The sequence below is a fragment of the Pleuronectes platessa genome, chromosome 5 (genome assembly GCF_947347685.1).
Source record: "Pleuronectes platessa chromosome 5, fPlePla1.1, whole genome shotgun sequence".
Taxonomy (NCBI): domain Eukaryota; kingdom Metazoa; phylum Chordata; class Actinopteri; order Pleuronectiformes; family Pleuronectidae; genus Pleuronectes; species Pleuronectes platessa.
Genome location: NC_070630.1, coordinates 18790977 through 18812737, shown reverse-complemented (window position 1 = coordinate 18812737; position 21761 = coordinate 18790977). Strand labels below are relative to the sequence as shown.

At 41.0% G+C, this 21761-nt stretch overlaps 1 protein-coding gene across 1 annotated transcript; it reads left to right on the top strand.

The window, feature by feature from the left end:
- The first annotated feature begins 1127 nt into the window (after nucleotides 1-1127).
- cpda (carboxypeptidase D, a) lies at nucleotides 1128-20428 on the top strand. The gene is made up of 21 exons (XM_053422334.1): nucleotides 1128-1919; nucleotides 3367-3614; nucleotides 7640-7782; nucleotides 7903-8072; nucleotides 8580-8992; nucleotides 9370-9561; nucleotides 9967-10134; nucleotides 10215-10324; nucleotides 10504-10606; nucleotides 11066-11208; nucleotides 11299-11468; nucleotides 11570-11872; nucleotides 12001-12196; nucleotides 12371-12506; nucleotides 12651-12797; nucleotides 13445-13543; nucleotides 13631-13695; nucleotides 13895-14026; nucleotides 14259-14444; nucleotides 16974-17076; nucleotides 18170-20428. Exons 1-21 carry the CDS (start codon nucleotides 1264-1266, stop codon nucleotides 18394-18396), a joined length of 4110 nt encoding a protein of 1369 aa, XP_053278309.1. The 5' UTR covers nucleotides 1128-1263; the 3' UTR covers nucleotides 18397-20428.
- The last annotated feature ends 1333 nt before the right edge of the window (nucleotides 20429-21761 follow it).

The following is a 21761-nucleotide window of genomic DNA, read 5'->3' as shown; positions in this document are numbered from 1 at the left end:
AGCAAAGGCAGAAATTTGTTTCACCATAACAGTAAGCCAACTCAAAGTCAAATTTCAAGTTGTATTTGTCACAAGTAAGTTAACACAGAGTTGATGGTAGAATGAAAAGAGTTAATTGGGAAGGACAAAAGACCAATTTAAAAAAAAATAGAAGAAGAAGAATACAATACTATAAACATTAGTGGAGGCAAATGTGGGAAGATTAATTGCAACAATTTATATAAGTGATCAATAATTTAATTAAGTTTTAAGATAAAATGGAAATAAAAATTACTGTTACCCAGCTCCTCAAATATGAATATTTGTTGAAATAAACCTGTTTAAGTTTTGATTCTAATGAAGCAGGGACTCGGACCCTAATAGGGGAAATACTGTTAGGCATATTGATGCTATTTTAAGCTATTTTGTAGAATAAATAACAAATTGTGTAAACAATAAAAAAAACTACTAACTTACAAGCATTTTTTTTACTAGGCTAGTTAAGAGATGACAAAAATGGAAGTCAGCAGGCCAATAGAAGCTAAAAAGTTGCGGTATTGAAATGTAAGTGTCTTTTGCAAACCAATGCTAGGTACTCTACCTGAAAGTAATAATGTACTAAAGGTTCAGTTTGTGGCGTTTAGGGACATCTAGTGGTGAAGTTGCATGTTGAAGCTGAACACCCCTCAATTTACCCTCCTGTTTGGACTAAAGTAAAAAACATGGTGGCCTCTGTAGAGAGGACCTACTCCAAATGTAAATATTAAGTATTTAAACATAAAGAGCCCATTCAGGGGGTAAAGAAGACAACAATTTGTGACATTTAGATGATTAAACACAAGTGAAAACAACACTAGGATTATTTCCCCTTCAACTAAATCCTAAACACTGGGCCCTTAAGTGGGTTTCTTGTAATTAAATATGGACCAAACATAAAATGGAGTAAACTGGGGCGCTATGACCTGGGCGTACTACAGATGAGCTACTTCAGTTACATTCGAGTGGCACCCGAAACATCTCAGTTTGTTTTTATTGGGATAAATAATAAACAGTAAATTGATATTTATGGGTGTTTCGACTCTCGGCTCTAACTCCACCGCTCCACCTTAAACTCCGACGTCATCGCGTTAACCCCGCCCCGGTGCTGTTAGCGGAAGTAGATGGAAACAAGGCAAAGGCCAGACGGACCGTCACAGCTGCTGGGAAACCCTGAAAACACAGCAGCCTGCGGGTTGTCCTCTGCTTCCACGGTCCGGACGCTGTAGGAGAAGAAGACACCTCAACATGGCCGACACATGGAAGCGTCTCCCCACCGTGCCCCAACTACCAGCGTCACTTTCCGCCTGTCTCCTCGCTCTGCTCCTCGTCTGCCCTGGTGACGCCAGCCGACACCGGACACGACGCCCCAGCAGCCCCGCCGCCGAGGACCCGGTAGAAACTTACGACAGATACTACGATTACGCGAGTCTGACGGGACGTCTTCAGTCTTTAGCCCAGACATACCCGCACATAGCCAACCTGTCGAGCGTGGGTCAGTCCGTGGAGGGCAGGCAGCTGTGGGTGATGCGCATCACCACGGAGCCCGACGCGGACTCGCAGGGGAAACCTAAATTTAAGTACGTGGGCAACATGCACGGAGACGAGACCGTGTCCCGGCAGGTGCTGGTCTACCTAGCGGAGCACCTGCTGCTCAAGTACGGCGAGGATCCGCGCATCACGGAGCTCGTCAACACAACGGATATTTACATCATGCCCAGTATGAACCCGGACGGCTTCGAGAAGTCCAAAGAGGGAGATTGCATGGGAGAAAACGAAGGCAGAAGTAACGCCAAAACCATTGACCTGAACAGAAGCTTTCCTGACCAGTTCGGCAGGATCAGCGTCTCTCCAGAGAAAATACCCGAGGTCTTGGCTGTGATCAGGTGGATCCAGGAGAAAAAGTGAGTTTAGGCTCCTACAGAGTTTTCCCTCTGACACCTTTTGGTCGGTTTTAGTGGAGGATTTGAAGAATGAGAAAATTGGTACAAACTTTTCTCTTCAATGAGCAACTTATTTGTTGTTGATTCATACCTCGGCGGCAGCAGCAGGTGACTCCGTAATCTCAGGAACAATGACTGCTCTGTGACTCTGCTTCAGATGGACGTAGAGATTAAACAACTAGTTTGTATTAGGGCTGGAGGATATGGACACAAATGATATCAAGATTAAAATGTTCATATGAGTCCATATCTATAACGATTATGTATGTTTCCAGGTGTGTTGTTTAAAGTTAAAAAATAGTTTTTTTTTGCTTTGGAGTGAAGGTTCTGGCTCTAAACTCTTTGTTCTAAAATCCTGGATCAGCCTGTCCATCAAGATCCACCCATGTCCCATCCCTCCACCAAATCAGTTCAGTTCGGTTCGGTTTTGCACGTTGCTGACCGACCAATCAACCAGCAAACAAATGAGCAAACCAACCAACCATCTGATCAACCAACACATGGACAGGGGCAAAAACACAACTTCCTTCCTAGGAACAGTTACCCGCTGCCCTAGTTTGGAGAGAGACAAACATTGTTGTCATTTCCTTCTTTATTAGCACCTCAAGGGTCTCTCCCCACTGAAATCTGCAATGCTGCCTCTGGACAGCTTCAAAAAACATCAACACCACCACCTGTTCACTAAGGCCTTTGTGCTCAGTTAACGCTCCACCCTGCCATTAGTGCTGTTTATTTCTGTCCTGTTTTGTATTATTACTTTCTTTCTTTCCTCTTTTGTCCCTACTGACACATTTATAGCATCATTGGGTCTCTTGAGAGGCGGCATTTAAATTGAAGCAGCTATTATTATTATTATTATTATTATTAATACTGGAACTCATAACAAAGTCAGCCTTCCCTGGACACCATAATAGTGTGATGCGTAAAAAGGCTAGACTTCAACCCTGCCATGTTCGCCACAATTAATATAGATAAAGCAGGCCTGTTGGCTGCAGGCTCTGCACAAAGCGGAATCCTCCTCTCAGAAACGTCACACTACATTACAATGTTGATTTGTGTAAATGCCAGGAGCACATTTCTCTCCTCATGATTTTTAAAGTTTATTCCAGTACAATGCATCCCAACATGCCAGCTGAGGTTCAGTCCTTGTTATGTGTGAAAATTTAGCTGAATCACATTTGAGAATTGACCAGTCAGAATTGGCTCAATCAACCAGGTGTCTCCCTAATTCTGTCATACCAAATTGCTTCTTGACAGCACATCTAATGTGGACAGGAGGAACAATCACTGGGACTGTTGTGGTTTTGATGAATATACACAAACATGAATACTGTTCTTCTAACACAGACTTGAACATGTGTAAACTGGTCTTTTAAGACTAAGCTAAACCCGCAATTTGTTTCTCTAGATTTGTGCTGTCAGCGAACCTGCATGGTGGCTCCGTGGTCGCCAGTTACCCTTTTGATGACTCAGCCATCCATCAGCAACAGGGCCACTACAGCAAGTCAGAGGAGGACAGCCTGTTTCGCTACTTGGCTATGACGTATTCCCAGAACCACCCTGTGATGAAGACTGGTTTTCCCAACTGTCCCGATGCCATGGATGAAACTTTTAAAGATGGCATCACCAATGGGGCTCAGTGGTACGATTTACCTGGTAAGATGATGATCAATTATTCATTGTTTTAATGCACAAAGTTTAGTGATACAATGAAAACAAATTATTGCAGTTGAATCTAGTGAAATCCTGTTGTTTGTCCAGGACCACTATTATTAGTTTTATATGAGCAGAAGTCAATTCAAACTCCTCTCACTCTAACTTGTGTTCTTTTTCTTCTCATCTTAAAGCCAAGAATTTGTCCTTGTTGAAGTGTCAGCAGCTTTTAAAGGTTTTGACAAGTTGTTATGCACAAGCTACAGCTTGTTTGAGGAGGCTCAAGAACAGAATTATCAAAATATCCTTTCCACATGCTGCAGCATAAAATTATCTTTTGTAGTCACTTTTTGGTTTTCTTCCACCAAAAGTCAGATTTCACATTTCTGGGCAGAGTCGTCGTGATCACAGGAAACAACTTGAACACGTTTGGTGACCAAATTGGCTCTCAGGCAAAGTCTCATGTAGCTCTATTGAGACAAAGCAAAGTTCATGTTAGTACTGTTACACTTCATATAGCTGCATCCTAGAACTTGTTTTAGACAAATTAATACTTATTATACACATTGTAGAACTGACTGATGCCTCTTACTCATCTTAATTGTTAATGAACCCAGGATTATTTCAGTGATTCAGTCTCAGGTTTTTCATCAGTGAAGCTGTATAGTGTGGCTTGGTTTGGGAGCTTTCCAGGTGTCGAAGCACTTAAAAACTTGAAGTAGTTCATCCAACCTTTTTACTCACTGTGATTTTCTGCCAAAGCCTCTAATTATTGAGACTGTCAGAGTAGTCGACATGTTTACCATTGAACTTTGCACATGATGCAGAAAGCTTTCTCCGGGTCAATGGGCTTTTGGGTAAAATCTTCAGAGTCGTGTATATTTATATATAATATGCTAAATATATATGTATGTGTCCATGATTTCTGTATCACTAGACACATTTACTTAGTCCCAAATATTCAGATATTAACCAAACTAGTCATAGTCTGAATAAGCCACCGCCATGTAAACAACATTTTCTGATGACTTCTGAGGTCATACTTCGAATCAGCAGTATTTGAAATAAGAAATGTGAAATGTTCTGACCTTAGTCATATTATATAGACGTGTTATCGTCTTAATTGCATTTAAATGCCCTTTTGGATTTTTTACAGCACTCCGCAACATCATTATACGACAGTTACCAACATGCCCTGGATTTGAGTGTAAGCAAGTTTACACTGCCTAATTACTCGGCAGTCAGAACACTTCTGTCAATGTAAATGTAGTGTTGTTTCCCTGACTTCTACACTTCACTCAGCTTCAGGAACAGGTTTGATTTATATCCTTAGGCAGAAACTTGATCAGAATACTCTCTGATTCTGCATTGTTGGTTTGTCTGTGGGGCTGATGATGTAATGTCTGCAGATTAAGGTTATTGTACTGCTCTTCCTGTTGAGTCTTGCTTTGTTGTGTACAGTTTCAGGTGACTGTAGTGCGTACTCTAATCTCTGATTTCCCACAGATTAACATGCATTCGCCTCCAGACAGACTAATTCGTTTCAAATTCCCATTCAAAACTTGATTGTCATATCAGGACAATGTTTACGTGAGTCCTGGTTTTCATGAGTGCACTGTAACTCTGACTTTGTTCTATAAAGTGCCTATATTATGACCATCTAGTCAACTGTGGGTAACCTACAGTCTGTTAGACCTCCTCTAATTCAACTTACTGTTTACCTACATGAACACCCCCAAAAACAAACACTAAATTTCAGGATTCCTAAAAAAACTAAAACTAGTTCCTGTTGCAGGTCACTTCAGATTTGATATTATGTCATAACATGTCACACTGTGTGTTTACCACCTCAAGGAAATGGGGCAGTAAATCATTACTAAAACCCTGAACAAACTCGTTGATGACAGCAAGAGTTTGCTTTTACTTTTCTGTGTAAATCTTGGCTTTTACTGTCATCAGAAACTAGAGGCAAGGCGAGTAGAGAACGGTTGTTACAGCTTGGAGATAACCTGTTTCTTTTTATGGTTTGTCAGTCTATATACAAGGTTCAGGCTGTTACAGGATCCAGTTATTAAAGCTCTCAGTAGCAGTAGCAGCAGCAGGAAGATCCTTATCTCCTGATGAAGACAGACAAAAAGAATTGTAAATCAGTTGAATAGACAATGCTTGTATCTGTCTGACACGTCTCAGTGGATGGAATGTCAGTGCTAAAACTGGACTGGTGGCAGATGGAACCGTCAGGGGATAGTGTAACATAATGACCAGTCACGGCAAAGAGCCAGGGCCAGGAGTCAAGAACAGAAGGTTGTTTTGTGTGCTAGTCTGGAAGGACTTTGAAATGATGATGCATCAAAACCTTCTTGTGTACTTTTTTTTTTATCGATTCACAGTTGTATCATTTGTCCAGAACTGTAGGCTTTGACTATTATTTCTGCCAACTCAGATTTCTTCAAGAATAATGAATGGATCTTGATGGGAAAAAATCTTGCATTCTTAGTTGACTTATATTTATAATTGTGTGCACGTTTAAAGCAGATGCTAATTAAAATCCACATGTAGTGAATTGAAATGTGGTTTCATGGGAGGACTGTTGGGCCTTGGCGGAGGTATGTGCTCTCTGAGTGCCCCTATAGTTCGGATATGGTATATGTGGAAATCTACACGTAACTGCCTTCAGACGTATGAATGAACGAGATCAAGACTTTAATTTTACCGTTGGAGCACTGACTTTGGCTCTATTGTGTGCTCAGTGGTTTCATGCTAATTTGAGGGTGTGTCAACGGATCTGTTACGTGGACAGGATATTGAAGGTTGGGCTCTTATTTGTCGAACTCTATCAACATGTACCTAAGAGATTTGCATCAAAGACAAAGTGCTATTAGTGAATGGAGGAGGATTTTCCACAGCTCAATGCAGTGCTAGTTGTATTTGTTCATCTTTAGCAGGGGATTCTTTTTAGACCCTGTTTGCTTATGTTTCCATAGCACCCTGTTGTGATGATTGCCACCAAAGAGGTTAAATCCTTTAATAATTCACCTGACACGTCTGCATACCGGGGCTGTTGTCTCCTGGTCAACTGGTCGACAAACCAAATTTTCAATAGTCAGACAATGTTATGAATGTTATACAAAATTAGGGAAAGTCAGTCAATCAGTAGCCTTTCAGGGTTGATCCATAAATTCTGGAGGTTGGAGGGACAGACTTCCTGTGAAAATCCGATTTTGAACTCGTCCAACCTAAAGAAGATTATTAGGTCTTACTGATTTAATCATACCGCGTTTTGGAAAAATGCATGTTAGTCAAACTCAATTTACTAAATGATGGTAAATCCTTGGGGCAAATGTTTTATTTTAATTCATTAAGACATCCTAAATACATTTATATTAACCATAGGAAGAATAGACATATAGGCCAATGAATGTGCTTTGTGGTGCTTCACAGATCGAAAACCTTTTGAATGCTAGTAATTATTATTGCATTATAATTCTGCTGTGATGACTACTTTCTCTTTGAGGCTTCTTATTTGTCAGTATGTGGTGAGTGAACACGTTCTTATACATTGAGTGTTGCAAAGTGGCAAATAGTGGCTGGTTTATGGGGTTCCCCTGGCCACCCAGCAGGGAGTCATGGCAACCCTCCAGACAGGGAGCCTCTGGCTGCCAGCTGTTGCTCCAGAGGGACGCCCGCTGAACAGCCTACCCTCCTGTGTTTCACTCTGTTTACCTTAGTGGAACGTTGGGTCAGCTGGTATACTGCAGATGTCATGGCTTTTTGCCACCTTAAACACTATCTTGAATTTGAGGAATTAAGGAGACAAAGACAGAAACCTGCCTGACCTGCCATTACTGGGTGTAACATTATGGAAGCAGGGCAGGTTTCAGAATTTATTCTATGAGTGATGTTTCACTTGTGTTGAACACATCAGTTAAATCCCTTTATTTAGACATATCTTTGTCTTTTATATCATATATATTTTAATGTGTTGATCAATAATGTTTGGTCTGTGATATTTTTGGCCTGTTACCTAGGAGGGATGCAGGACTACAACTACCTCCATGGAAACTGTCTGGAGATCACCATTGAGCTTAGCTGCTGCAAATATCCTCCTGCAACTGAGCTCCATAAGGAATGGGATCTGAATAGGGAATCCCTACTAGCCTACATGGAAAAGGTAGGAGGTATTTGGTGTTACAGTATAGTGCTACAATCAAACCCTGCATGATCCCTTTGTCCTACAGTTTTTCATGTTCAGCAAGATTTCCTTGGTATTAACAATGACACTGTCTTCCAGGTACATATAGGTGCTCGTGGATATGTGAAAGAAGCCGTCACTGGTGCTGATCTTTCCAACGCCAACATTATGGTGGCAGGCATTCAGCACAATCTGACCACAGGAGACTACGGGGAGTACTACCGCCTCCTGCTCCCAGGAACATACAACATAACTGCTCTGGTCCCAGGGTGAGAAATAACATTGAACTTCAACTTCCATAGCTGCTTTTAAAAAACAGAATTCATGCATTGCAAAACAATATTAGCCTTTAGTCACATTTTATCACAATTACTGATGACAGACAACAAGCAGTGTGTTCACTGCTGCTTGTTTCCTGTTCAGTTTTTGCAGATCACAATGAGCAAAGCAGATTGTGCAACCAAGCACTGTGACTATCTAACAAGGAAGCTCAGACAGAAACGCATAATATACATTTTTCCTCTTTAGCAGGAGAGTAAGTCTTTGTCATTGAGGTGAAGAAAACAGGTTCACTGGTGAAGAACTTCCTGGTAGAGAGCTTAATTCTTTTTTTTTACATGCAAACAGTACTGCTTTCAAACTGTAAAATGTACTGAACTCAGAGATTTTCCTAATTTTCTCCAGAGGAGGTCCATGTGTCTAATTGTGTTGCTTACTGGTGATTTTAAGGTGGACCTTAAGTCCTCATGCATGTGTTTTTTTTTTCTTGTTCACAGGTACACACCAATGACTTTTCACAATGTCCAGGTCGTAGAGGATAAAGCCACAGAACTTAACTTTACCTTGGCACCTGTCGTCAGTCAGGCTGCAGGCAGCAGCACTGTGCCTACGTCCTCTGTCCCATCCAGCCGTGACCCAAACATTTCCACCACTGTTACAGATGCTTCAAACTCCACTGTAGCTGTGTCTAGCGGAGACGGGAACATCCCTTCAATGCTTCCACCTGAAAATATACCTGTCCAGCCGCAGGAATTCCGTCACCACAATTATGCAGACATGGAGCTCTTCTTACGCAAGTACAGCAGCGAGTTCCCCTCTATCGTCCATCTTCACTCGATTGGCCGCTCTGTGAAAGACAGAGAGCTCTACGTGATGGTCATCTCAGACAACCCCACTGTTCACGAGCACGGTATGTTTTACACCTTGGCCACAAAGGACATGTGAGCGGCGTGTGTGCTTCGCTAAATGTCTTAGGTTTCTTGTTGGCGCCATTGTTATCAGGTTAGAGCGGCCACACTGCCTGCGTGAAATGCACCTGAGCCACACTGCTCTAGAGGGTCAGGGTCTCAACAATATTCTTTGCGTGCGGTTCACAGCAAAATAGACCCTTAAAATTGTCTTTCACCACAGTTACAATGTCTACATGTCGCATATGTAACACATGTAAATATTTGCACTACAATATTGATAAGCTATTTTTATTTACACACAATGAAGGAGTTCCTGTTAATTCTGTGTGTTAGTATGGATTTTTATTTTGCTTCTCATTCTTTGTCTCCATGCCAGGTGAGCCCGAATTTAAGTATGTGGCCAACATGCATGGTAATGAAGTGGTGGGCCGAGAATTGATGCTCAACCTCATTGAGTATCTGTGCCGTAACTATGGCACTGACCCGGAGGTCACTCGTTTGGTCAACAACACCCGCATTCACATCATGCCGTCTATGAACCCTGATGGGTATGAGGCGGCCAATGAAGGTAAGAGAAAATTAAAACGCAATAAGAAGTGTCCACTTAGGCAACAATAAAGTGATACTATCAGAGCAAAGGTATAACATACAGGACTAATTACTTCAGTGTATGTTTACAAAATGGCTGGACCACATTCACTTACAGACAAAAAGAAATGGGTGGTATTTTCTTTGTTCATATGATGTTTAACATTTAAGAGACCATCACAATTATTCATGAATTTGTGTTGCGTCAGTGTAACATCATTATGAAGCATACGTATAGGGACATTTCAGAAAGTTGTTAGCTTCCGCTCAAACAAAGAAACAGGAAGTACAGAGGCAGAGGTGGAAATTAATTCTTCAAGCAGGAAGAAGCTGTGGTTACAGATGCAGATAACTCTACATCTATTATTTCTTATTTTCCTCTCAGGTGATGTGAAGGGCTACAAAGGGCGCAACAACAGCAACAATGTTGACCTGAACCGCAACTTCCCCGATCAGTTCACATCCACCACAGGGACCAGACAGCCAGAGACTATAGCTGTGATGAACTGGCTGAAGAGCATCTCCTTTGTCCTGTCAGCCAACCTCCATGGAGGCACGGTGTTACTTTGGTCTTTTAGTGATTGTAGTCTTTCAGATGTTTTTGTCGTCTCATTTTTGTGTTGTGTAATTCAGGTTCCTTGGTGGTGAACTACCCCTTTGATGATGACAAAGAAGGGTTAAGTCAGTACAGCCGGTCCCCTGATGACAAGGTCTTTCAGCTGGTGTCCAAAGCGTACTCACAGGTAACTGGACACTGCTGATGTCGGATCAGTTTCATGCTGGGATAAGCAAACTGTGGAGTTGAGTCCTCTAATAGAAGCCCTGTTTTTCTTTAGGAAATGTGGGGACACAAAATGTTTAAACACTTGACCAGAACAGGTCTAGCTGTTGAGTTCTTACTTGTGTGTTTTTGTGTGCACAGGAGAATCCTCTGATGCACAATGGACACCCTTGCGAGGAACTGTACCCTGATGAATATTTTGAAAACGGAATCACCAACGGTGCAAACTGGTACAATCTCCATGGTATGTCTTTATCTCTCATCCTTCTTACTTACTGATCACATATTTCCCACAGGAGTTCAGGAAAATCCGCCTTTTATATTTAATTATTTTTTTGTTCATTCACTGAAAACAAGTTTTACTTTCACCTGGCAATATCCAACTTCAAATATCATTATGTGTTATATATAAGTTTAGTGAATTGCTTTGTCTACAAATTGTGTTTTCAGTCCAGCTTGAGTTCTTGTGGGCTACAAATTGGTTCAGTTTTGCAGTTGTGAAAATTTTAAGTAAATCTGGTTCATCCTTGCAGTTAATTATTTCTGAAAACAAAGCTTGCTGCGGCTTTCTTAATTAATTTAAAGACAAACACATGACAATGTAGATGCTATAATCATATTCTAACAACGATCCTGCTACACACTGGCTTTACACAAATCCTTTACAACTTGAGATGGACTAAAATGGAGCTTTTTCCCCAAGGTGGGATGCAGGACTGGAACTATTTAAACACCAACTGTTTCGAAGTGACCATTGAGTTGGGTTGTGTGAAGTACCCTTTTGCGAAGGAGCTGCCTAAATACTGGGAACAAAACCGAAGAGCCTTACTTCAGTTTATACACCAGGTAATATACATAAATCTCAAAACTGCCCCCAGCTTCCCTCTCACTTTAACTCAGTTTTGCATGTACTTATGTGGTTGTGTGTCTCTTTAGGTCCACACTGGTGTAAAGGGAACAGTGTCTGACAGTAGGGATGGTACAGGAATACCCAATGCTACCATCACTGTGGCAGAGATAGACCATAACATCACCACGGCTCAAACAGGAGACTACTGGAGACTTCTAGCCCCCAACACTTACTCAATCACAGCCGCTGCTCACGGGTAAGATTGCAATATCAGGATGAAGAAGTAGAAACAAATTCATTAATGTCATTAACAAAAGATATGAATCATTACCTTTAAATATTTGTCTCTGTGTACAGGTACATACCTCAAAGAACCTACGCCACAGTCGCAAAGGATAGAGTGGAGGTGGTGGACTTCAGACTGACACGTTTGCACTCAGACTCTAACGGCCAGTCTCAAAACGGACCCCAACCCACACAGAACCCGTCTGAGAAGGTGTTGCAGAGCTTAATCAAAGAGCTCTCTCTGGGCCAGGGTTTGGAGCAGTTGGTCAAGAGTACAGCCACAGAGAGCAGCTTCCGCTACCATCTTTATAAAGAATTGTCCGAGTCCATGAGGGGCCTCACACTCAACTTTCCAAAAATTACATCCTTACATAGGTATGCAGGCGTTGCCTTCCCAACGCACATCATTTACCCTTTAGAGTACATTATTGTTTGTACCGCTGCTTTGTCTTGAACCAATATTTTAATACTGACCTATATCTTTGTTTCTTCTCTTCATCTAGACTGGGCCAAAGTGTAGAGTTTCGAACCATTTGGGCTCTGGAAATCTCTAACAAACCAGAAGAAGCTGAACCATCTGAGCCCAAGATTCGCTTTGTAGCAGGGATCCATGGCAATGCTCCTGTGGGCTCGGAGCTGCTGCTGGAGTTTGCTACCTTCCTTTGTATCAACTATGGCAAGAACCCAGCCATCACTAAGGTGAGTCTCAGAGCCCCTCATAAGGTGTTTGACATCTTGAACTATTAAATTACACTGTAAATTACACAGCTTTTTAAAGCCAGTTTCAGTTTGGTCTATTAGCATAAATTTTGTTTGAATAATGAAAAAAAATACTCTATCTTCAAATGCTCCTTCTCCATTTTCTTTTCCTAGTTGATCAACGAGACCCGGATTGTCATCGTGCCTTCGATAAACCCAGATGGACGAGAACTGTCTGTTGAGAAACAGTGCACCTCCACTCAGGGTTTGACCAATGCTCATGGAAAAGACCTGGACACAGATTTCTTTGGTCAGTTCTATTGATTTGTGTATTTGTGCAACAGAGAGACTGAGACTGAAGAAGAGGATGTCATTGTTTGTACGTGCATTTGCCATGGAAAGCAAAACCTGCTCTAACAACTATTTCCTGTCCACCGTGTCTTTTCTCTATAAGGCAATGCATCACAGCGTGTGGTGGAGGCTCAGCCAGAGACCAGAGCAATGATGGACTTGATTCTAGAAAGGAGTTACACACTCTCTGTAGCTCTCGATGGAGGCGCCCTTGTTGCTACCTACCCTTATGACAAACCTGTCCAGCCTGGTATGCTATGCAGATAACTGCTTCTTACTGCTGCTTCTTTTTCAGAGTTTGTAAATAATCTATCTTGTTATAATGACAGTGGCATCATTTGTGGCCAGATTGCTTTAATATTTAGTATGTGTATACACCATCCAGTTTATTTATGACATTAACCAAAAACTGTTATGCTATCAAAAAGATGAACCCTCTTAAATTCGGCACTCCATGAATCTTCTCAGTGCTTCTTTTGAGCCAGAATAGCAACTATCTCACAGCATCAATATTTTATCTAGAACCTGCTATGCTGTGCTTCCAAAATGATAAGCCTCAAGTCATCTTGATTGAAGGACACAAATGTAGCGCCACCCTCCGGACAAATATTGTATATATATTGCACTTTTATTTATAATTCTCCCTTCACCTTTGTTGTGTCCAACACTACACACAACATCTAGATGGCGCTAGTGGGGCTTTAGAGTTTGTTTTGATTATATTACATAAAAGGTTGAGAAATCCATCTACAGCACTAATTTACTAATCCTCACAGAATTGACAGGTTTTTCATTTACATAGCTTGCAGAGTAGGACAGACTATTTTCATTCTGAAATAGATTAGTGTGAAACATTTTTTGTATTCTTTCATTTAATCAACTTTTAAATCTTCCCAGTTGAAAACGAGGGCACATTGAAGTACTTGGCAAATGTTTATGCCACGAACCATCCCAAGATGCACCTCGGAGACACCGGATGTTCAAATAATGGGCAGAGTATGAACTTCAGACACGATAAAAAGATATTGTCATCTTAGTCACTAATTAATCAGTGGTGGCTAATGGAACTTTCCTGTCACGCAGCAGGCAACATCCCCGACGGAGTCATGAGGGCAGCAGAGAGACAAAGTCACATGGGGAGTATGAAGGTGAGTCAGAGTTGTTCCTGTCTTCACTGCACAGCATATGGGTTTTATCAAGATATAATCTGAAATGAAAAAGCACATTCAGTTTTTCAGTGCAGTGTTGAGATCAGTTTAGAGAGATCTCTCAGATTAAATGGGTCCGAAACAGGCCTCTGCTCCAGCACTGTCTCATGTGTCATCTTGTGTCTATGTTTCCTCTCAGGATTTCAGTATGGACTTTGGCCACTGTCCAGAAATCACAGTTTATACTGGCTGCTGTTTGTTCCCTCCTGTTGAGCAGCTGGCCACGCTCTGGGCCGAGAACAAGAAGGCTCTCCTCGGCATGTTGGTGGAGGTATGAAGCAAGATTTCAGCACCCCAAGAAAGAAAAAAAAAATGGATCTCTGTGACATTGACGTTTTTTAGATGTGGAAACATGAAATTAGTTAGTTAGCTCATTTTAAGACATAATTATTATTTATGGTTAAGACTCACATCAATTATTTAGGCTTTTTGATGACCTGTTTAGTGTATAATTTTCTCATCAACTGCTTTTGTAATTTCCCCTCCATTTCTACCTCCTCCAGGTCCATAAAGGTGTGCGTGGAGTGGTGAGGGACAAGAGCGGGAAGCCTATTGTTGGTGCAATCATTGTGCTGAACGGAGGTGTAAGAGTGTTTACTACAGAGGGCGGCTACTTCCACGCGCTGCTGGCTCCTGGCAACCACAACATTGAAGCTGTTGCCGATGGCTACCAACAACAACGTCAAGAGGTACACAGTTAGACACAAGTCATGCAGTGTGTGGGCCAGGAATGTTATATTCCTCAGAAAGATGGCCATGATGGGATAAAACACGAGTGTCTTCTATTTGTAATCATATATATCATACATGTTATATATTACGATTTTATATTAACGATATCTGGGAGGCTCTGATTCAGTCTTTGAACCCGACACTTTATTTTTGTTCTTACTTTTGTTGAAGGTTAAGGGCAGGGGATGTCAAATCTTGTTAAAGCCCTATAAGACCAACTATGATTTGTGAATATGGGTTATACAAATATAGTCTGATTGATTGATCTTCAGGAGACCTAAAGCAGACCCCAAATCGGGCTGATAATCCTCTAGTGTGCAGCAAGCAAACATTTTTACACTTATTTAAGTAGCCATGAAATCGTGTAATGAAAACCTTAGAAAAAAAAACTGGAAAACATAAGGTATGTCTCATGGTGTGCAACCTGATGCAATTGTTAAAGAGGCAGTATTTTAATAATTTACAATCTATGAACAAAGGTTTCCACCCATTACACATTGGAAACACAAGCCTGGAACCTGTAGCTCATTGATTAACAGGTTTTTACAAAACAAAGTAAAATAACACTAAACAACAGTAGCTGTTTCCTGATGATTTGTCTACATCAGATATGTTTCAATAACACAAATAAATTAAGTTTTGTATTTGTGCCTCAGATATACACATGCCCACAGATGCTCAAGAACATGAACTGGTTTATTTAACTAGTTACATTATGCCATGAATTAGTCTCGCTATGATTAACAAATTTTTGTGACAATAGCTGATGGAAAGTATAGGATTCTGCCCTTTATGTAACAACATGAACTTTGAACATTGCCATGTCAGATGTTGATGCTTGCAAGCAAAGAATTTGTCGGATTGAGTTCAGTCGACTCAATAGATGCAAACCCGATTTAACAATCCAGCAATCACAGATTTTGATTTCAGAGGTTTAGCATAATTTGACTGTTGAATATTTCGTAAGAAAACACGTAACTTTCAGAACTTTTTCTTACACAAAATTGTTCAAAAAAACATTTGAAATGTGAATCTGTCGTCCACATTACATTATAAGTGAAACAAAAAAGGACAATTAACAAAACAAAGTACCAAGAGACTCAAAACAAAACTAGCCTCTATCATAGAAAGTCTGTGGAAGAATATTACTTTTACTCCTTAACTGTCGATGTCTATGAAAGGTGTAGGACGGAGCACACAAAACTTCTCCATCACCTCCACCCTTCCATTTGGCTGTTCTGAAATCTGAAGCGTTGGGTAAGCCAGCTCCTTGAACAGCTGCTCCTTAATGTTACGCCCCAGTTCCAGACTGTAGGCTGAGCGCCTCCCGCAGGGATTGAAGAGAAGGGGATCCACCACGGAGTGATATGTCTGCTGGTACTCCGGTACCGTGAAGCCGTGGATCATCGCAGGGCCCGGCAGAGTGGATGAAACACTTGTAGGGGGCCTCACCTCAGGGGAGAGGGCTCCTTCATCAGGGGGCAGTTTGAGATCTGGAATAACAGCAGCGTTCCTTATATACCTGTCGTCCAGGGGTTTCTGAGGCTGTGTTTCACTCTGCTCACTCAGAAAGTCCAGATCATGACTTGGTGCCAAAACAGATGTCCTCTCCTCAATAGCATCCCCATATTTCTTAGGACATCGAATACTTCGTCTTAGGCCATAAGGACGCATCTCACACCTCTGCAAATTAAAGGCACATTAGGCTTAGTGGATGCCTCTGGTTCTTTCGTGGCAAAAGACAACAACCAACAAACCATTCGAATAATGAAAAGTGAAATGATCGAGGATCTGCAGGTGCACTTACTCTTTGGGTGTGTGTTCAGATGGTTGGAAATTCTTCTCTCCTGAGTTTAGCGTTTACTTTCCCCATATTTTAAACTGCATTTAAATAATTACTCTTGTAAATCACTTCTGATTTTTTACGACCCAGTGTTTAAATCCTATTTTCCTCATACAAGACAACCTGCACTAGATGATACTAAGCAGTCTCACCTGCAGACCAGACGTGTTAATGAAGTCATTAACAGCCTCACTTCAGTGTGGAGCTTCAGCACGGAGCTGAGGGCATTTCACCTGCATTTGAAGAAACAGCCTGGATGCAGGAGAACATGTGGTAGAGCCTGATATTTTCTTTTAGTTGTTGCATTTGGGGCGCTCATGTTCAGGGCTCTCAAGTTTGTGAAAAGTTAGTAAGAAGGTTAAAATAAGTGGAAATAACAATCAAACAAAGAAAAACTCATCTTGATGTTTTGAATTTCAAATGCTTCGAAAGTACTTTTCATGTCATTTGTTCAACCAAAATAAATTGGTTTTATCTTAAAGGCAACAGGTTGCAGTTTATGTTCAAAAGCTACCGCATTTCAAATAAGAGCCGAACCTTTTTTGGAGTTAGGAGTGTTTTACTTTAATCATCTTCCAAGTGTCGGTGAACCAAGTGTCAGGAAGGCTCAGAGGATTACCATAGTGTTTACTCTGTGTTCCAGGTGGTGGTATCGTCCTATGAAGCTGCTAACTCCATCATCATTGAGTTTGACATGGACAACAATATCTTTGGGCTGCCCAGAGAGTTTGTGGTGGCCAGTGCAGGTAAGCATCAGAGTGTAGACTCATCGGCACCTGAAGGGCCAGGCCCGGTTCAGATAAAAAGATGGAAGTGAAATTTGGGTGTGGATTGATCACAATGGTTTTGCTGATTTATTAATTGAATTTTTTTTCAAACACTGCACTTAACAATAACCAATTGAGTTGCAGGGACAGGGTAAAACAAAGTCAATGCAGCTTGCATTAACTGCATCAGTCTTGGGTCGGGTTTGGACACCGTAAAACAGAATGCATATCTCAAGGGCTGGGACAGAAAAATGTGGCACGAACAGCACTGAAGTACCTGTTGGCTCGTGCTTTGTAGCTCCTGCTTGGGAGGAGTCAATGAATTAAACAGTTCTCTAATGGTTTTTGACTCCATCTAGTAAATTAGTGCTGTGATCTTTAACACAGATGATTGGTACTGAAATACTATTTATACTTTCAGTGTGTAGGACTGTGAGCCTTCTTATGGAATCTGTCATTGACTCTTTTGTTTAGTCTGTCATATCATCTACAAACTAAACATAATGCTGTTCATTAAATGATTTACTATTTAAAATGTTTACTATACATGTTCTCCAAGCTATAAATTTGTGTGTGTATTTAGACATTACATTACATTTAGCTGATGCTTTTATCTAAAGCAACTTACAATAAGTGCATGCAACCGTGAGGGTAAAAACCCAGGACAGCAAGAATCAGTTAAGTACAATTTGCTTCAAAAAAGCCAAACTACAAAGTGCCACATGTAAGTGCCATATACAAGTGCAACATCATCTTCTTAACCAAGGTGTAGTCGGAAGAGATGTGTCTTTAGTCTGCGGCAGAAGATGTGTCGACTTTCTGCTGTCCTGATGTCAATGGGGAGCTAGTTCCACCATTTAGGAGCCAGGAGAGCAAAGAGATGTGATTTTGTTGAGTGTTTAGCTCGCAGTGAGGGAGCAGCAAGCCGATGAGGACGGTCTGGGGTGTAAGGTTTAACCATGTCCTGGATGTAGACTGGACCCAATCCTTTCACAGCCGGGTACGCAGGTATTGGCGTCTTGAAACAGATGCGGGCATAGACCTGTTAATCTATTTTTCTCCCTCTGTGCAGCGGCCTCCATGACGGCACTGGTGGTGACCGCGTGCATCATCTGGTGTGTGTGTGCGGCCAAGTCTAACCGTCAGAAGGACGGCTTCCACCGTTTGCGACAGCACAGAGACGACTACGACGACGAGATCCGGCTCACGTCCATGGGCTCCAAGAAGTCCCTGCTCGCCAACGAGTTTCAGGACGAGAGCGAAAGTGACGAGGATACGCTGTACGCAAACAAAATCTGAGAACAAAGGCGCCAGTTTTTGCTGTTGGCTCAGCATTTTTTTTATTTTGATCTCCCGCCTGGAAACTGAACTTGTCCAACAAGGAATAGGTTGAACTTTGGGCACCATCCCAGTCCATCTTTATGACTTGAGATATGAGTGATAAAGACACTTTTCTTCTGTTATACCAACAAGCTCTGCGCACTAGCTTTTGGTCACACAGTTATCAGTGCAACCAAATTAATAGTTAACAGAACATCATGCTGATGTCTGGAGTGAAGGGCTTGCTTTTTTTGTGATGGATCTCTGTTTAACTAGGTCAACAAGAGGACATTTAGTGAAGGTGTTAAAGAGGAGCGAGAGAATGGTTTGTTCCACTGTGGCTCTCATCCGTCCTTTGGTTTTTGAGTCCCGCAGCTTTTTTATTTAATTTGTTCCGAGCCATTCAAGAGTGCTCTTGAAGACCACCCGGCTGAGGAGTCAAGCCGCAAAGTCCAAATGAAACTTTTTCTTGTTTAGTGGATGTGTAAATGAACTCTGAATGAAAGTACTTAGTCTCACAGAATCTCCTCACTGATATCTGTCATCACTACGCTTTTCTTTCACAAGGACTTAGGAGCTAGGAAGTTTGCTTATTTTAGACGCCGTTGAAAGGTTGAAGTGTCCAAGCCTTTTGAGAGACTGAATCCAATACTGTGCCTTGGCTTCTGTAATGTTTACAGTCCGGTCCGGCTGCAGTATTTAGTAGAAAGCAGCGAATAGATGACTATCGGTCCATCCTATAATTAGGCGGTAGGAGAAGAGACATGATGATTAAAAATCTAATGTTGCACTGATTCTGCACAGATGACTCTTGGTTGCCTGACATGGTATCGGTAGTTTTATTTTTTATTTTACAGCTAGTCAAAGTTGTGGGCAAAACCCTAATACAAACTTCGGGGAGAATCTGTAACCATCCTCCTTGACAGGAACCATCCTCAGTTTGTGCAGGAACCCCTGTGTGAGGGAGGCCATCTTGCACTAAATTGAATGTGAGTATTGTCCCATATCATTGGCCATGAAAAAAATTAATTTAGAAAAGAATGTATTTTTTATTTAACAGATTTGTTGAATGATAATCCAAACTGTCTGTGGAAAATTACAGTTTGACACTTGTCACATCGAGTCTGTACCCTGTTTTGAGTCAGGAATGCACATTTTTACCACGTCTATAAATTACATACAAATTATAAATCAAAATGCATATAACTAAGATGTGATTTGAAGCTCTGAAAAGGCTTTCTACATTCAAGGTCTAATATCCACTTTTGGAGATAGTCATAGTTCTTCAGCCAGTTGTCAGGGAGAGTGAAAAAGAGGTTGATAAGCGATTGCCTTCATGGATTTTAAAGAACAGCGTTGTCTGGTATGAAAAAATGCAGTAATTTGCCATGTCTCATGATAAAGAAGCTTATTTGACTTCAAAATCTGAACAGGGTGTAGGGACAAATCCAGGGAAACTGGTTTATGTGCAAACATGCAAACTTGAGGGGTTATTAGAATAAGACGAGGTGAGATGGCAGTTGTTAATCCTGTGCTCAGATATCTGTATTAGCATAGAATTTCACCATGCAAATCAAGGGAAGAGCCAAAAACCAGAAGACACTGGTTTTCCTCATAAGAAATCCATGTACAACTTGTCCTGACGTCTGTCCTCACACACTTGTTTTCATCAAATACACAAGACTGCATCTCTCAGTATATTCAAGCCTGGTGTCTGTGTAGAAAGACTATTTTGTGCATTCTTTTTTTTCCTACTCCATGTCTGTGAATGCCTGCTTATGAATTTTGAAAGATTAGCTTGCGTTAGGGTCATGCAGGGTTGGTGAGGATTTTTAGATTAACTGGAATCAACTGTAAATATTGTTTGGCAATGATGGGGAATGAAAGTGCAATTCATGTGAACAATTAATCTACACGCAACAAAACATTTGATAAAGTACCTCTGTATGATCGTGACCTGCTAACATGCACAAAGATTCATCTACACAATGAAATAAAACCTTTCACTACACAGCTGTTCTATTTGTGTTGCTTCATAATGTGCTGCTGCTATTTTTAGGGCCCGAGCACTGACAGACAGTCAGGTGCTATTGAAATTGTAAGGATTGTCAGGAAAATTAATTAGCTTTTTGAGGGCTTTAACACGCTCAAATTCTTACCAAAATTTGCAAAAAAAATAGAAAGTGGTGAAGATTTACGTATTCTTGAGGAATTTTCAAGGGACATGGCAAAATGGCTCAACGGTGCCCCCCAAGACCCCTGGAATTCGTTCACATTGACCGGTCTTCACAAAAATTGATACATAGGTGTATCATGACCACAAACAAAAAAGTCTGTTTCCTCAGGGTCATAGCGCCACCTACTGATCAGTGTAAAATGAAGTTGTAATTATTTTTCAGGAAAAAAGCATGCAACGCTTCAAAATGCATGTGCTCGGGCCCGCTCAGTGCTGCTTTGAAGTTCAAGATATTTTAGAAATTGTATTTTATAGTTGATACTTTCCAAGGTTGAGCAATCCTGGTTTTAGTATATATTTGATTTCATATAGGTATTGTCTAAGAGCTACAACAGTAGTCAATAATTTGGTTGACAGAAGCTTTCTGATTGAGCAACTGATCAATCAACTCTTGAAAAAGTGCCAAAAAACATAAAGGTACCAGTTTAAAAAATGTCAAACTATGATTAACTGAATATCTCTGGGTTGTGGATGGTTGAACACATTTGAAGGAGAAATTATTTGCTCATCACTGACAAAGTAGTTCACATGTGGGGAGACATATGCACCAATTATTACACTAATGATTCTATAATGTGATCATGGACCATATGATGGTAGTTTGCAAGATCGTGGATCCATTTTTCTAGTTTTTATTATTGTAATGTGTGGTCCTGCCTTAATTTCTATCATCTTTAAGATCATTGTTCCCTCAGCTGTCGGACTTTTAAACCAGCTGTAGCAATGTGTGTATGGCACACACACATTTGAATATATTTTAGTTCAACATATATATTTGTATCCTTAATATTAATAATTTAATAATTTAATTATTTTTGCTGCTTCCCTGCGTTTATGTAGTTCTGAACGGGCTCACCCCCATTTATCGTCAGAATATTATTAGAATCTCGCAAACAGCCAAGCCACACCAAAGTTTGAGCGAGCTAACACTCCTTGTGACTTTCTCAGAACATGGCGTCACCGGAAGTCCACAAACATAATTTGATAAATCATTTAAAAAGACAGTGTATAGCATCATACTGATGGCCACACCTTCATTTTAATAGTTAACCAACAGGTGATGATCAGTTTTTGGAATGGTTTTGGTAAATGGTTTTGTATTTATATA

What these genes read in the sequence shown, in the direction of transcription:
- cpda (XM_053422334.1), top strand. Translation starts at nt 1,264, where the DNA reads ATGGCCGACACATGGAAGCGTCTCCCCACCGTGCCCCAACTACCAGCG. An exon ending in AAACTGGTACAATCTCCATG is followed by an intron (nt 10,607 to 11,065) that starts GTATGTCTTTAT and finishes TTTTTCCCCAAG; the next exon opens with GTGGGATGCAGGACTGGAAC. An exon ending in TGACAAACCTGTCCAGCCTG is followed by an intron (nt 12,798 to 13,444) that starts GTATGCTATGCA and finishes AAATCTTCCCAG; the next exon opens with TTGAAAACGAGGGCACATTG.